The 16371-nt window shown below is 38.3% G+C and overlaps 2 protein-coding genes across 5 annotated transcripts; one reads left to right on the forward strand and one right to left on the reverse strand.

Annotated features, from left to right (window-relative positions):
- The first annotated feature begins 3768 nt into the window (after positions 1-3768).
- On the forward strand, positions 3769-8462 carry LOC111432352 (phosphatidylinositol 4-kinase gamma 8-like). The gene is made up of 4 exons (XM_023069197.1): positions 3769-4184; positions 5942-5984; positions 6066-6178; positions 6357-8462. Exon 4 carries the CDS (start codon positions 6406-6408, stop codon positions 8059-8061), a length of 1656 nt encoding a protein of 551 aa, XP_022924965.1. The 5' UTR covers positions 3769-4184; positions 5942-5984; positions 6066-6178; positions 6357-6405; the 3' UTR covers positions 8062-8462.
- A 3779-nt stretch (positions 8463-12241) lies between these two features.
- Positions 12242-16293, reverse strand: LOC111432513. 4 transcript variants are annotated; one of them, XM_023069433.1, is made up of 5 exons: positions 15792-16293; positions 14161-14269; positions 13712-14083; positions 12899-13619; positions 12242-12809 (listed from the first exon to the last, which is right to left on the reverse strand). In XM_023069433.1, exons 1-5 carry the CDS (start codon positions 16016-16018, stop codon positions 12736-12738), a joined length of 1503 nt encoding a protein of 500 aa, XP_022925201.1. In that variant the 5' UTR covers positions 16019-16293; the 3' UTR covers positions 12242-12735. The 4 variants fall into 4 exon arrangements, with proteins under 4 accessions (XP_022925201.1, XP_022925200.1, XP_022925203.1 ...); XM_023069432.1 differs by having other exon boundaries at positions 14161-14273; positions 15793-16292; XM_023069435.1 differs by having other exon boundaries at positions 12917-13619; positions 14161-14273; positions 15793-16291.
- Between the last annotated feature and the right edge of the window lie 78 nt (positions 16294-16371).

The following is a 16371-nucleotide window of genomic DNA, read 5'->3' on the forward strand; positions in this document are numbered from 1 at the left end:
TTTTTTTTTTTTTTTTTTTTTTTTTTTACGAAAGGGGTAGAGACTCGAATCTTCTATTATCGTGGATTGTTTTTTCGAATCATCTCGATTAATTTATCAACTTTATTCTTCTCATTGATTTTCATTCTTATTTCATCTCTAAATTTGGTGACCAAGTTAGTTCTTTTAGTCACCAATTTTCTTCATATTAACACCATGTCCTTGAGGATCCTCCTCATCGCTATGCTCTATTCCATCACTACCATTTTCATTATCATTGTCACCACCTTTAGAGCCATCTTCTTGATTATCTTCGCCATCGTTGCCGTCTTTGTCTTTGCTCTCAGACTCGTCTTCAGAATAATTATATTCATAATTCTCTTCGGAATCTCCTTTTTCCTCATCAGGAACTCCCTCTCCAGATTCTCTTTTATCGTCGTCGTTAGGAACTCCTTCTTCAGGTTCTTCTTTGTCGTCGTCGCAAGGAACTCCTTCTCCACATTCTCCTTCGACTTTGGAACGTTCACGATGAAGCTTTGCTTCTAAATCACTGCCTTGCTTCATGGGGTTAGAGTATTTTTGGAGTAAGAGCCTTCTAGCATCAACTTGTAGAGGAAGAAGAGAGATGGAGAGAATAGATAGTAAAAGGAAGAGAAGAAGGTGCAACTTCATTTTCAACATAAAAAAAAACACAAGTGTTGGAAGTTTTAGTATGTGGTTGAGGTTATGTTGTGTTGTAGTATGGTATTTATAGAGATATGAACACGTTGGTGACATTGGTGGAATTCAATGGCACTAAGCAATGGAAATTTAGTGGAACTCCCACCATGAATTTGATTTGAAGTCTTTCAATTTGGAGCACATTAGGTGATGCACTAGGGTTACCATTTGTATTTGCTTAATATGTAGTTGATTTAGACGTGGGTTGGATCACAAGTTGGAAATATTGTTCTAACGTGTGAATCTATACCACTTTACAGTGGCTCAATTATAGGAACTCTAAAGTTAAGCGTGAATAAGGACACAGCATAGTGAAAGGACTCGTGTTAATTTGTGGAGATAGTTTTCACTTTTATAAGTGAAGAGTAAATAACGTGACCATGTCCTAATACCAAGGTCATCAAGTGTTTAATTTGGATTTTGAATCTTTATCCAAATTTTGGGCATGAGGCGTTACAAATGGTATTAGAGTGGTACCTCTCCCAGTAAGATATGAATCGGGACGAACCAACATAGAATATTGTGGCTATGAAATACTTGAGTAAAGGATTACATGAATGAACCAAGAACACATCCCGATAAGAGCAATCCTAAAGACTTAATAGAATTAAAAATATTACTTATACTAATAAGATGCATGTCCCGATTCAATTTTCGAGACTTAAAATCTCTAATCATGACTAAAAAGACAAGTTTAAAGCAAATAAAATAAAAAAAAATATATAAATATAGTAACTCCATTAAAATTTAAATTAAACAATACTACAATTAAATCACAACAAAATTCAATTATAAGTCGGTGTTGTTCGAGTTTAATACAAAAGGGGAATGATTTTGGGATACAATTACAAACAAAGTATAAAGGATCCAAAATACAAATAGTGGACTGACACTCTGAGTCGACACTGCTCAATCACAACGTAGGTCTTGAATACTCCCCCACTTCGATCGACAGTCTGTGAACACATGAAAAAAAGCGAGAAAATGGTGAGTATAAAAATATTCAGTAAATGACCTACTTGTAAGCTCTCATCACGTCCTTAACCTAGAAAGTTACCACGATATTTTTCTGTAAAGTCCATTAAGATTGGGTCACATGTGATAATGACACCTATCATGAGCTAAACTATTTATGTAATCCGTCATCCTCTCTCATATCTGGTTTACAATAGTATCTCTTAAAGACAATTAGTTATGCAGTCTCTCGTCCCCTCTCAAGGCTAGTCTACGGGCTCTCAACCTGGTTCTACACAGTAATAGCTCCTCAAGTCAACTACTTATGTAGCCCATCGTTCTGTCTCGGTTGGTTTATGGGCTCTTGACCCGCTTCTACACACATAATGACTCCAAAAATCGTTACTAGTGGTCTAATAAGTTCTATTAAATTTTCTTGGGAGAAATGGAGGTTTACTAAGTTCTTAGAGGCATCTAAGCGGCTGAATCTCATCTGGCATTTTCAAGACGCTCGAGATTAGCTCCTCGAGGCTAATCAAATCTCTAGGTGTACTCAAGTTTATACCTCTGATCACCACTCACGATCCTAGCTTGCTCTGTCTATTGGAACGTACTGATCTAGGCCAACATGAAAATTGCTCTAACTCTAACGCCCTAATCTTAACTTTGTTGATTCATGCATGCTTCGTTACAGAGGTATTCCTATCGATCACTTAAAGCGTGGAAATATAATCTAAATATTCATGCAAACACAACAAAGAGATAACATTCATCAATCACCCTACAACACAAATTTTCTATTTTGAGTCATAATCATGCATATTCTAACCACCTAAGACATATACTCCCATGCTAACATGTCTTACCAATCCCTAGAAGTATTTCTTAAGAAAAATCTTGATGGCTACTTGCATGTATGCCGCGTGTCTTCACAAGCTAACTTTTCTGAAGGTTAGAAGCCCAAAATTTCCTCAAATTTCTCTAGTAGGTTCTAGTTCAAGTAAAATTAAGGTCACGGTTGAAAAAATGACTATCGAACGGGTCAAAAAGGCTTCCAAACACACACCCTCACACTGCCACACGACTAAAGCGGTTCCAATTGTGCAACCCATGTGCAAAAGAGTACTTCCGCTCGTGTTATGGCTCGTGGCAGTCACCGATAGGCTCCTTCGTGCAATGTAACAAAACTGTATTGTTCAAGTTCACTTTTTTTTTTCCTCAATTTTAATATATTCTCAACAAAATTGAAATAGTTGGAGATCTAAATGGGATAAATTAAATTTACTAAAATTATAGAAAGATAATTATGACTTTGACGTTTGGATCAGATATTTTTAATTTAAGTCCCAACTTTATTAGCATTATTTCTAAATATTTGTATGATAAATTGGTATTATCTTTGGAATATTGAAAATATGAAAGTAGCTGGAATAGCTCAGTTGGTTAGAGCGTGTGGGTGTTAACCACAAGTTGGTTAGAACTTTTTGTCTTTTGGAAAGTCCTAATTTAGGAAATGGTCATCAGTTTATAACAAAAGAATACATTTCGTACGAGGCTTTTTGAAAAACCCAAAGCGAAATACCTTTGAACTCAGAAAAAATTCAATAATAACTTTCAATTTAAAAAAAAAAAAAATTCAAATATACTCTTGTTATTAATTATATTTAAAAAAAAAAAAACACTCAAATTTTAAAAATAGAATTACCATTCAACGTTTGGAAGAAAGTTTCAAAAAAATCTTACTTGCTATAACACTTTATCCATTATCTCCAACAATGTTACGTTTAAAATTTATAAAAAATTTTGAAGCATGATACTCGGTAGGTAAAGATACTTCTAGATTTTTTTTTTTTTTTTTTTTTTTTTTTTTTTTTTTTTTTTTTTTTTTTTTTTTTTTTTTTTTTTTGAATTTNGTTATTGAAGATTTGTTTAGATAAATTCTTTAATGTTTAATAGAATCATACAAATTTCAAATTTGAAATTTGTGTGGTAACAAATTCATAGATTTTTAGTTAAGAACTTAGGACTATTTTAGAGTTAAAAACTTATTTGAAACCAACAATTTATATATACGAATTAGAAAACAAACAAAAAAAACAAAAAAGAAAGAAAAACATTTGAATTTGTAACTGCCAAGAGCGGATCGTGGGGGAGGGAAGCGGATGAGAGAGAAGAGATGAAGAAGAAGAAGGAAGCAAAAGTATGAAAGAGTGCGTTGATATTTGATGTTAGTTAGAGACAGTTTTAGTTTTAGCAGGAAAAAAGGTGTCTGAATCGCCCAAATATGGAAAATGGCTAAAACGGAGGCGATGATCGTGGGAGGAACAGTGTGTGAAATAGAGATTCAAAAAGGGGTTGGGGCTGTGAGTTTTTTGGGCACTGCATTGGGGTTGAGGAATTTCTTCTTCTTTCATACTGGTCAAAGGGGAGCGGGAGGGCTCTCTTTCTCAATTTTGCCGGTGACCCAACTGGTTTCTCTCGCGCTCCCATTCTTCTTTTCGTCTCCCTGAATGCCTTAATCAGTGTTCAGGGTAATTTCCCTCCATTAATCCTTCTTGTTTTTGTTTTCCGGGAAAATTTCTATGAATCCCACGAATAATTAGTAGATATGATCTTGTTGCTGTCTTTTCGGTTCTTGTTTGGTTATTGGGTACTCACTTGTTTATCTTTTCTGGGTTTTGTAGATGGGAGAAGGGTTTATTTTCTGTTTGGTTCCTGGGAAAATTTCTATGAATCCCACGAATAATTAGTAGATAAGATCTTGTTGCTGTCTTTTTGGTTCTTGTTTGGCTATTGGGTACTCACTTGTTTATCTTTTCTGGGTTTTGTAGATGGGAGAAGGGTTTATTTTCTGTTTGGTTCCTGGGAAAATTTCTATGAATCCCACGAATAATTAGTAGATATGATCTTGTTTTTATCTTTTTGGTTCTTGTTTGGCTATTGGGTACTCACTTGTTTATCTTTTCTGGGTTTTGTAGATGGGAGAAGGGTTTATTTTCTGTTTGGTTCCTGGGAAAATTTCTATGAATCCCACGAATAATTAGTAGATATGATCTTGTTTTTATCTTTTTGGTTCTTGTTTGGCTATTGGGTACTCACTTGTTTATCTTTTCTGGGTTTTGTAGATGGGAGAAGGGTTTATTTTCTGTTTGGTTCCTGGGAAAATTTCTATGAATCCCACGAATAATTAGTAGATAAGATCTTGTTGCTGTCTTTTTGGTTCTTGTTTGGCTATTGGGTACTCACTTGTTTATCTTTTCTGGGTTTTGTAGATGGGAGAAGGGTTTATTTTCTGTTTGGTTCCTGGGAAAATTTCTATGAATCCCACGAATAATTAGTAGATAAGATCTTGTTGCTGTCTTTTTGGTTCTTGTTTGGCTATTGGGTACTCACTTGTTTATCTTTTCTGGGTTTTGTAGATGGGAGAAGGGTTTATTTTCTGTTTGGTTCCTGGGAAAATTTCTATGAATCCCACGAATAATTAGTAGATAAGATCTTGTTGCTGTCTTTTTGGTTCTTGTTTGGCTATTGGGTACTCACTTGTTTATCTTTTCTGGGTTTTGTAGATGGGAGAAGGGTTTATTTTCTGTTTGGTTCCTGGGAAAATTTCTATGAATCCCACGAATAATTAGTAGATAAGATCTTGTTGCTGTCTTTTTGGTTCTTGTTTGGCTATTGGGTACTCACTTGTTTATCTTTTCTGGGTTTTGTAGATGGGAGAAGGGTTTATTTTCTGTTTGGTTCCTGGGAAAATTTCTATGAATCCCACGAATAATTAGTAGATATGATCTTGTTGCTGTCTTTTTGGTTCTTGTTTGGCTATTGGGTACTCACTTGTTTATCTTTTCTGGGTTTTGTAGATGGGAGAAGGGTTTATTTTCTGTTTGGTTCCTGGGAAAATTTCTATGAATCCCACGAATAATTAGTACTTATGATCTTGTTTTTGTCTTTTTTGTTCTTGTTTGGTTAATGGGCATTCACTTGTGTATCTTTTCTGGGTTTGTAGAGGGAGAACGGCTTATTTTCTGTTTGGTTCCTGAGAAAATGTGCATAAGTCTGATGGATGATTTTCATTAATGATTGAAATTCAAGTGTATTCTCTATTGGAATTGAGTTCTAGATGAGAGAACTCTTAATGTTCTGTTTGGTTGCCTGGAAAATATGTGCATTAAGCAGATAGAACGTGCAATGTTTAATGATTTTCTTGAGAAATGGCGTTAAATCTGAGTCTTATTAGTTGTGTCTAAATCATAGTATGATATGATGAGGTTTTTTATTTTGGTTTCAGAACATTCTGGTGATTTAAATGCAAAGGGGCGAGGGATTAATAGGTTTGATACTAACACTGAACAATCATTTACTTGATTTTCATAACATGATATTCAGATTTTCTGATGCTAACTTCTCTGCAGGTTGTGATGGATTCCAGAAAATTGGGTGGAAAACGGCGTGCATTTGTTAATCATGCATAAACTGAAGTACAAAGCTGCATCTGATATATTTCAACTTAATCTGACCTTAATGGGTAATGAAATCTAAGAACTATCCACCTTTCTGTATCTTGCTGCTATGGTTGTTCATTTGTTCTAATGGAAATGATATCGATTTGCTGCTATGGTTGTTCGTTCATTTGTTGTTCTAATCGAATAGATATCGATTGGAAATGAGAAATGGTTTGATTGGGGGAGTGATGTTTATTACAGGGAAGACAGATCCTTAGGGAAAACCGTGATAATATTTGAATTCATTGGCATGCAACTGTCAGTAAGCTGCATGAACAAGATGGCCGTTGTGGTTAATCAGCATCGTGAATTTAAACCAATCTGCCGGTCTCAGAGATGTAAGCTTCAATCTTATAGTCATCTTCACTACAGCAATGGTGAAATCGACCGAACCAATCTTGTGAATTCGTTGAGAGAAGCATTTGAAGTTGCTTGTATACATCGAAGCTTTTCGACACCGTGTCTATCTTTGGCAGAAGAAGTTGAGAAGAAACCAAGAATAAAAATGGTGGTTGGCCGTAGTACTGCACGGCTACATGCTGTGATAGAAGAGGCTGCAAACGCTTTGGCATGTGGTGTGGATCCGGTACCGGTGTCGAGTGGGTTAGGTGGTGCCTATATCTTGTGTAATGAAAGTGGGGTTAACATTGCTGTGACAAAGCCTATCGATGAAGAACCATTTGCCTGTAATAATCCAAAAGGTTTTGTAGGTAGGTTGATGGGGCAACCGGGTTTGAAACGCTCGGTTCGAATTGGTGAAACTGGGATTCGTGAATTGGCAGCTTATCTGCTCGACTATGGTGGCTTCGTCGGTGTTCCTCCAACAGCTTTGGTGGAAATTTCTCATGTTGGATTCCATGTTAATGATTCATTTGGGACTCCAACAACAACTCCTCCTCCGTGCAAGATTGCATCACTCCAGAGTTACGTAGATCATGATTGTGATGCTGGAGAGCTGGGTCCGTCTAGCTTCTCGGTCGCTGCTGTTCATCGCATTGGGATTTTTGATATCAGACTCCTAAATATTGATAGGCATGCAGGCAATTTACTTGTGAAGAAGAAGCAAAGGCATGAGAATTGTGGTGTTGGGGAGGTCGAGCTCGTGCCGATTGATCATGGACTTTGCCTTCCCGAGTGGCTCGATGATCCGTATTTTGAATGGCTTCACTGGCCTCAGGCCTCAGTTCCTTTCTCTGAGACTGAACTTGAGTACATTGCCAATCTGGATCCCTTCAAAGATGCACAACTCTTGAGATCTGAGCTTCCTGGTATAAGGGAGGCCTCCATTAGAATTCTCATTCTGTGTACCATTTTTCTGAAAAAAGCTGTAGCTTTTGGACTTTGTCTTGCTGACATTGGCGAAATGATGACCCGGGAATTCGGCTGTGGCGAACAAAACTTGAGTGCATTAGAGAACCTTTGTGCTCGAGCTGTGGCCCTTGTACCAATTATCGGTTCAGGCGAACACGAAAACGAAGACTCGGAAATGTTTCAATTCGAAAGCGAACGCAAATATGGTCTCAACAAAGAGGATTTTTACTATCCCCAATGCCAAGACACTCCTGAAGTTAACCTCCCATGTCCTCTAACTCAATCAAACACTACTACTACTACAACAACAACATTGTCCAACATTGAACCCAATAAAAACAACAACAACACACACAATGACCGCATCAATGACATGTTTCTGAAAACTAGTAACCACACCAGTTTGATCAAGAGCAAGAGTTTCTCTGTGCGGAATCTTCACAGCGAGAGCGGGGCGATCATGTTCGGAGAAATGAGTTGGGAAGAGTGGGAGCTGTTCTTGGATAGTTTCGAGAAGCTCTTACCAGAAGCACTCGACAAGACGAGACACGTAGGCTCGAAGTTACTGAGGATGGGAACTTCTTGCAAGTTCTGATTTGGGTTATCATATGGATGTGGATGTGGTGGAATGCAGCAGGTCGCCCATCCTCGTTACTAGAGAAGAAGGAACTGTATAATATATTTATATTTCGTTTATCATAGAATAGATGAACGACGATGACGATGTTGACGACGACGATGACGAAGACGACAGACGATGATAGTTGCAGAGGGGGAAAAGTGAGTGGTGAGTTAGGCAAGCCATCCTTTCCTTTGTATAACGTTTCTTTTACACAAATTTCCTCATATTTTCTTTTGCTTGTGACACGAATCAAAGGCCTGTATTGATTGCGTTTTAGTTGCAGGTCTTGGATTTAGTGTGTCCTTAGAAAATATTCTTCAGCTCTTTCCCTCTTTTGTAATCCCATAATTCACTTTCTTATATATAATTTATAATCTATACACATAGCTATGTGTACCCATTTTTTATATATCTCTCTCTCTCTCTCTCTCTCTCAAGAGTTTTTTCTCAATGTATTTTCTTCCACCCTTTCTTGTACAATAGACCGACTTTTAGGAGTACTATGCTCTAAAGACACTATGCTCTCGGGAGACGGCTGGGAGTGCTGCTATGCTCTCTAGAGACACTATGCTCTGGAGACGGAGGGAGTGCTGCTATGCTCCCTAGAGACACTATGCTCTAGAGACGGAGGGAGTGCTGCTATGCTCTCTAGAAACGCTATGCTCTCTAGAGACACTATGCTCTAGAGACGGAGGGAGTGTTGCTATGCTCTCTAGAGATACTATGTTCTAGAGACGGAGGGAGTGCTGCTATGCTCTCTAGAGACGCTATGCTCTCTAGAGACACTATGCTCTAGAGACGGAGGGAGTGCTGCTATGCTCTCTAGAGACGCTATGCTCTCTAGAGACACACTATGCTCTAGAGACGGAGGGAGTGCTGCTATGCTCTCTAGAGACACTCTGCTTTCGAGACGGCAGGAGACACTCTGCTCCCTAGAGACACTTTGCTCTCGAGACGGCAGGAGACACTATGCTCTCGAGACGGCAGGAGACACTATGCCCTCTTGAGACACTATGCCCTCTTGAAGATAGGAGACACTATGCCCTCTTGAGATCATCGTACCTTAACTATTCATTTTTTCTTCTTTGTTTTACTTTTTAGTTGAATTTATTACTCGGAATGTTTAATTTTAATTATTTTTATAATCTTTCATGTGGTGAGCACCAGACTTAAAAAGAAGTAAGTTATTCAATTATTCAATAAAAATATTCTAAATTAAGTATTCAATAAAAAAATATTATTATCATTAATTTCATCTCATTTATTATTATTATTAAGCTTATAAATCTATAGAGTGACCAAATTTTAAAATAACGATATTTTCTTAATAATAATTTGTTTAAATGATGTGTGCCACGTGGACATATCTCAATAATGCCAAAACTATGGGATCACTGGAGTGAGGTTCACATGAAATTTCATAATCAAATGGAGGGTATTTCAGTCATTTTAAATCGAAGATGCTTAAATAGTTTTCCCAAGTGTAAAAAAAAATAAGAGAAAAAGAATTTGTATCTCTTCGCAAAGAAAATGGCAGAGCCCCAAACTCGAGAAACTTTCGCCCAAAATCCATCACTCTCAATTCTCTCCCGCTCCTCTTTCGTTGCCGCCGATTCAGATCCCGCCGATCATCCTCTAGCACCACCTGCCGTAGCCGTTACCGTCACAGCCGCCTCCGATTCCAGTGATGTTGCTATCGAGGATCCCGATTTGCTTCGAGAACCTAAACGCCGAAAGCACTGTCCGACGGCGCTCGAGAATCTGGACGAATTGACGTCAGCGTCGAACTCCAGCTTCGCCTTCACTTTCGACACCAAATTCTGCGGGTTCTCCGCGGAGATCACTCCGAAATTCGGATCGTTCAACTCGATCGCACACGAAACCGAGACGAAGAAGAAGAAGAAAGAACAGAGATCGGTTCTCGATTTGGCGAGCGGAGTAAGAGGAGACGAAGAAGAGGAGAAATTAGATTCCGTACAGCGCGAACAAGATGAACAAGAAATCAAAGTCACCGATGCGTTGCTAGAAGCAATTGGAGAAGGAAGAGAAGGTCTGGAATCTGTGGCGGATTGAAACAGCAAATTCTTTGTAACGTTAAAATTCTCTCTCTCTCTTTCTCTCTCTGTTTCTGTCTGTGATATGAATTGTTATTGTTCGTTCGCCAATGGCGGCTCTGAAAATCACGACGGGTTTAGGGGATGATCTGGTTGCATATTAGGGCAAACTAATTGGAAATATCAAATTCAAATCAAAATCAAGAACGAGTGAATGAATTGTTGTAAAATCATGGAGTATGGATTCAATGTTCTGGTGAAGTGTTCTGGTTTCTTCTTGATTGAATTGCTAAATCGATCATGTTTAAGAGAGTCTGCACGTATGAATGAATTTGAAGAAAGCGTTTCTGGTTGGGAAAGAGTCAGCAACCACTACTTTTGACAGCACACGTGCATTGTTTTTGTTTAATTTCAGTGTCTTTTCTCTAAACACTTTTACTTTATGTATTTGCCAATCAATTGATTCTGGTCCTTTTTGTTCTTCTCTCTATTTCGGATTGTATCCCTTTTTTCTTTTGATCACTAAAATTTTGAAGGTTTGTGGAGAACTATGCTACAAATAAATGGTTTTAAATTCAACTATTTATTTAGGATTTAATAATCATTTATATAAATCTTTTGATGCTTGATAATCATTTAATTTTTTTTTTTTTATAAATTTTTACTATTTTCACAATGATTTTCATCTTATTAATTAAATATTTGATTTGATCTTTAAAATCATAGGTTGTTAGATAATAAAACAAAACAAAAAAAATTTATAGATGAAAATAGTATTTATAAACTAAATTTTCAAAAATTAAAGTCCTAAGTAACTGTTGCCATAACATTAGTAGAATTACTTGCAAGTTGCTTTAAATGCTTATAAATATATTGTTAGGATTCGATTTCCAAAGTTAATGACGAAATAGATGAAGAAAGAAAATAAAATAAAAGTATCAAATACGGAAAGATTTTGTACTATGTACAATTTAAAAGCAACTGCTCCACATTTAAAAACATATTGAAATCCAATACAAGTCGGTGTTGATCGCGTTAATTTTACAAACGAGGAATTGGTTCATGATACAAATTCCAACAAAATATAAAAATACCCGAAATACACAGATAGGACTAATGCCTCGAGACAACCTTCTTTGTTGACCACACACCTCTTAAACGTCCCCCGCCTCGACCAACAATTACAAAGACTTGAAAAAGAAATGTAGAATGGGGTGAGTATAAATATACTCAATAAGTAATCTACATGTATGTTTTCATAGTATCTAATTCTAGTAGGTTACCACGAGTTTTTCTATAGGCGCTAGGAATCTCGGACCTAATTATACATTTATCTGAGCTTTTGGGATGGCCTCAAAGTTTCGAGGGGTTCTCTCAATCCATCACAATCCCTCTGGGTCTAGAGGAGGTTCACCAATTTCTAGCACCACAGATCTACTAGAAGGCATATCTTGACTTGGGGTGAAGTATATTTACTACTCTTTTGACTTAATCAGCTTGCTACGACACTATAGTGAATGACCGACCTTCTACGTTGAGGTACTACCTCTTAAATATATTAGGATAGTATGACATCTATGACTCTAAACATCATTAGAGCATAAGGGACAAACTCTTCCACAGGGCCTTTGAGTCATTCCAAGTCTGAGGGAGTGATCTCGTAAACTTGCTAGCTACTAGGTTACCTGCAGGATCCCACACTATTCAGAAGACCTATTCAGGAGACCTTGGGCCATTTTCCACTTAAAGGCATTTAGTCATATCAACATGCTACATTATCTGACCTAGGCTGCTACTAGCACTAATAACGTATCAAAGGAGATAGGAGGCAAAGGCTCTAGTGAGGCCGTTCACACTACTATTAGGTAGGTTATGCCCATAATTTTCTAAACCTAATTAGGGACGCACCCGTGCATACATAACTCATTACGCGGAAGCTCATCATAAATAACCTTAGAAAACCTTCACTAACTGCATTCAAAAGTTACGAGTCTCGAAGGTGTAATCATAGTGATACGGGTATCGAACAAAGAAGTTGTGACCTGGTTTAAAGGGAGGCTCAATGGTATACTCAATTCGATGGCTCTAGGGAAGGAGTCGTCAAGATCATAAGTTTATAAAAAACCTTACCAGGACTTGACATGCCACAAATTATCTCGAAGGAGAAGGGTGCCTTCAAAATAGTTCCGACCCACACAAAAGGCATAGACGGTTTTATGTGTTTGTTTATATATACATACAAACAAAAGGGTTGAGAGAAAAAACAATGAATGTGAAAGAAAAAAGTTAAGCATTTGCTATGTTGGTTCTTCTTTTTCTTTTTCTCTTTGCATTTTATGGAGAAGAAGATGATAAGATAATACACAAAACAGTGGGAAAATATGCAAGTTTCTGAAGGCCTGCCACCTCTGTGGGCTTTGACCTGAAACTGCATCTGCCTGCAACAACTTTCTTAATCAGACATCATATTTACACACTTTCATTCAACACCCAATGCCTCTTTTCCTTTGCTTTCCTTTCCTCACACTTCTAAGCATCTCTCGACCTCATCGACACGTGCTCATCACAAAACCGCTAGTCTTCTTTCTTAATGTTACATGTAGAATGCGACAATTAGAGACAGTGTGAATCCCCACCGAGTAATCATACACCAATGATGTGCGCTAGCTGCAAAGTCAGTCGAATCAGTCGAAAAAGTTTAGCAATGGAAAATATGGGATTCTTCGATGAAGTGTATGAATCGGTTGGTTACTCACATGGAGATGGAGATGGAGATGGAGATGGAGATGGTACAATGGATGGACTCGTCGTGGATTTTTCGGGGTGGTTGGAGTCACTTTTCGATGGTGGTTGAACATGAGCGTAAATGACACTCGGCAATGGAGTCGATGCCTGAGTTGGAGAGACGTGATGTTGTTGTGATGGCGATGCAGCAGAATGAACAGGAGATATGCTGGGCGACGCAAGCGGGGATAAATGAGGTTGCTTTCCCTCTTTCCTACCAGATTTCCTCTTATATTGACAACCAGGAGGCTTTGCCTCGTAACTTCGCTTAGGCGATGCTGCACTTTTAGGGGCAGACAACCCATATTCCGGTGCACCGGTCTCAGGCGCAGGGGCAGGTGAAATTACAGGAGTTAGAGGAGCATGATGGTGGTGATGGTGGTGAGATGGTGGATGATGGAAGTTATGGGGCTGTGGTGTAGGAGCTGGAGAAGGTGACCTTATGGGGCCTTTCCCATCCATACCATTGAGCGAGTGTTTAAGAATCGAGGAAAGGCGAACTTGCTTCACTTTTCCAAACTCGGTATTATTCAGGCCGAGGTTGCTAGAATTAGAAACAGAGATGGTCTGAGCTAGCTGCTTCAACCGTTGCATCGATGGCGTATTTCCAACTTCTAGAAGAACAGATGACTGGACAATCGTCGGGGCAGTCACAGTCGACCCTTCCGCATTCCACAGTTTAATATACAAAATCTGCATTTAGAACAACACAACTAGATCAAACTCGAGCAGCAAGACATTTGCTAACTTTTACAATAAAAGTAAAAGATAATTCAACACGAAACCTCGTAGGGAGCTAGTCGTAATCCCGCATCCAATTGGCTTGTCAGTTCACTGAAATGTACTTGAATCTGATGAATAGAGAAGTTCAATGTAAAGTTGAAAAGAATTTGCACTTTCTGCAAAAGAAATGCACTCTGAGGCGGGATTATCGTTATTCCTCCGGGGAATTTCAGTACTTCAAACGAAAACGCCTCCCCAAACATGGATTTCGTAATGCGGAGGAACGACTGATTTGTTACTACACTTGCACAGGTCGACCTGATTAAACTCAGATAAGTTGACGGGATTTCGGGATCATCAGTATCTGGATCAATGCCGAATACAACTTTTGTACGGTTTGATCCTGATAACGAGTTTAAAGATAGTATATCCACCTGATTTAGAAGAGCATAGGATCAAAACACATTAAGATATAGAGGCACAATCAGTGAGAATGAAAAGGAGTAGATACTTTGATAGAAGGTATAGGGAACTCTTCAAAAATGTCGGTCCGGAGTCGCTCGATATTGTCTTGCAGCAAAGAAACTGGTCTCTCAACAACGAACGTTGCTACTATATCATGACCTGGAAACAAAAATTAACATGAGAGATACTGTAAAGAGCCATATATGTCGCACTTTCTTCATCGACGATATAAATTTTAGCTGCAACCCATAATATGTCGAGTTTTCGAGATAGAACGATAGAGTTAAGGAACTACTATTTTTCAATTACAGCAGCTCTAAAGAAGTTCACACACTACTTTTGCAACTATTATAGTCAAAACAACAATACGCCAACAAAAACAAGATCGACGAAAAAACACGATCACCTCCCGTTCTAGTTAAGAAACTGTTGCATCGGCGGTTTCCACTGACCTCAAAGTACTCCGTTTGCAACAGTCTAGAACTGTGGAGTCAAAACCTTACTTCGACACATGAATACTGGGTAATATCCAACGCTACGGAGATGGAAATCAAATCACTCCATTTATACGAACCTGCTGAAATAAACTAAAACACTAGTTTACGAACTTAGTCACATAACTCGTACTCAATTTTAAATTGACATGTACAAGTTAACAAGTGGTAGAGATCATTCGAAAAAACCAAAAACACTTGTGAATCGTTATGTACGAAATGATTACAACAAGGCTCTTGAATAACGGCTCTTGAATAACGGAAGTGTTTGGACAAGGAGCTGCAACGAAAAGCTAAGAACTAAATCAAATACAGAACTTCCTTGAACTCAAAACACTCCCAAAATTATCACTATCGAACATCCTTTAAACCCTATCGCTCGACCAACCTAACCATCTATACACAGAGAAGTGAAAAGTCACAAGCAACTCGAAACTTCGGTTCGTAAAATGGATGATCCACTTCAAATTACAAACATTGAGCTTTAAAACTAAACATCTGAGCATTATCCATGAGTAGAGGTGGATAAAAGTACTTGCATCCAATTAGTGAGACATGGGATCGAAATTAAATCGATTTTTTGACCAAATGATGCGATAAAGGTCAATCGATTCGAGTTTTGAACGTTCGATCTTTTCTATCCTAGCAATGAGTTGTCATGAACAACTCAACTAGCAAAATTTAGTTGAAGCAAGCAATCCAGGCCTCTATATTCTTTTGTAAGTAAAATTTATTGCTAATGATGAAGACATGTAATGAACTGAATCAAGAACAACCCTACAGCAACCTTCAATGAGCTACCCAGTGTTTAATAAGGAAAGGTGAAAATCAAAGACTGAAAATCAGGGCTCAATCGCTACTCAAAGCTACAATTAATTTCCCCTCTACCAAAACAAACCAAACGATTCAAATGGCAATACTCTAGCAGCGCACCGAGAGGAGCGCCGTAAAAAACTCATCAAATTCCAGATCAAAATTAGCCCAAATCCATCAAACAAACCAATCTCATTCGCTTAAACAGCCTCATTTTCCTCAATCATCACAGAACGACAAACAATAAGCAAGAAACAAGCCACAAAATTAGAAAAATCAAAGCCAGATTCTCAGAGCAATTCCCAGATCTAGTTACCCATCGACGAACAATCAAAACCCTAAAAGATTTCAGAATCGACGGAGAACCCCACCTCGATACGAGGGATTAAGACCCAGATCCTTCTGATCTGAATAATGGAGAAAAGGGGGCAGCCAAAAAACAGCAGAAACGAACAAGGCAACGGACAAAAGCAGAATGAAGATGCATCTGAAGCCAATGAGCCTTCGAATTGAAACACACCCAGAACAGCATCGGCCTTGGGACGGAGCGGAACCGACGGCGGAGGGCGGTGGGTGTTCTCCGTCGTTTTTCCCCATCGGGAAGAATGGTGGGGAAGTGGGTCAAGGGCCATTCCGGCTCTGCTCCGCTGGGGATGAGTTGGGTGCGCCCATTATTGGGTGTGAGTGAGAACAAGAAGTGGGGAAGTGAAATTTGAATGTGGGTGTGTGTAATAATAAGATTGCGATGAATATGAAAGGTGTTAATGTCAAAAAAAAGGAGAGGAATCGCCACAGAATTGCTTGGGGATTGAAATTTCTACTTTACTTGGGGGTTTCTAACTGGTTTCCTCATGTGGGTCATTGAAATTCAAGTTGAAGATTTAAAAATATATTAGTTTTATGGATGTTTTGTGGGTTAGGGTTTGGATTGAAAATGAGTAACTTGAACA

This window comes from Cucurbita moschata, unplaced genomic scaffold, assembly GCF_002738365.1.
Source record: "Cucurbita moschata cultivar Rifu unplaced genomic scaffold, Cmos_1.0 Cmo_Scf00038, whole genome shotgun sequence".
Taxonomy (NCBI): Eukaryota; Viridiplantae; Streptophyta; class Magnoliopsida; order Cucurbitales; family Cucurbitaceae; genus Cucurbita; species Cucurbita moschata.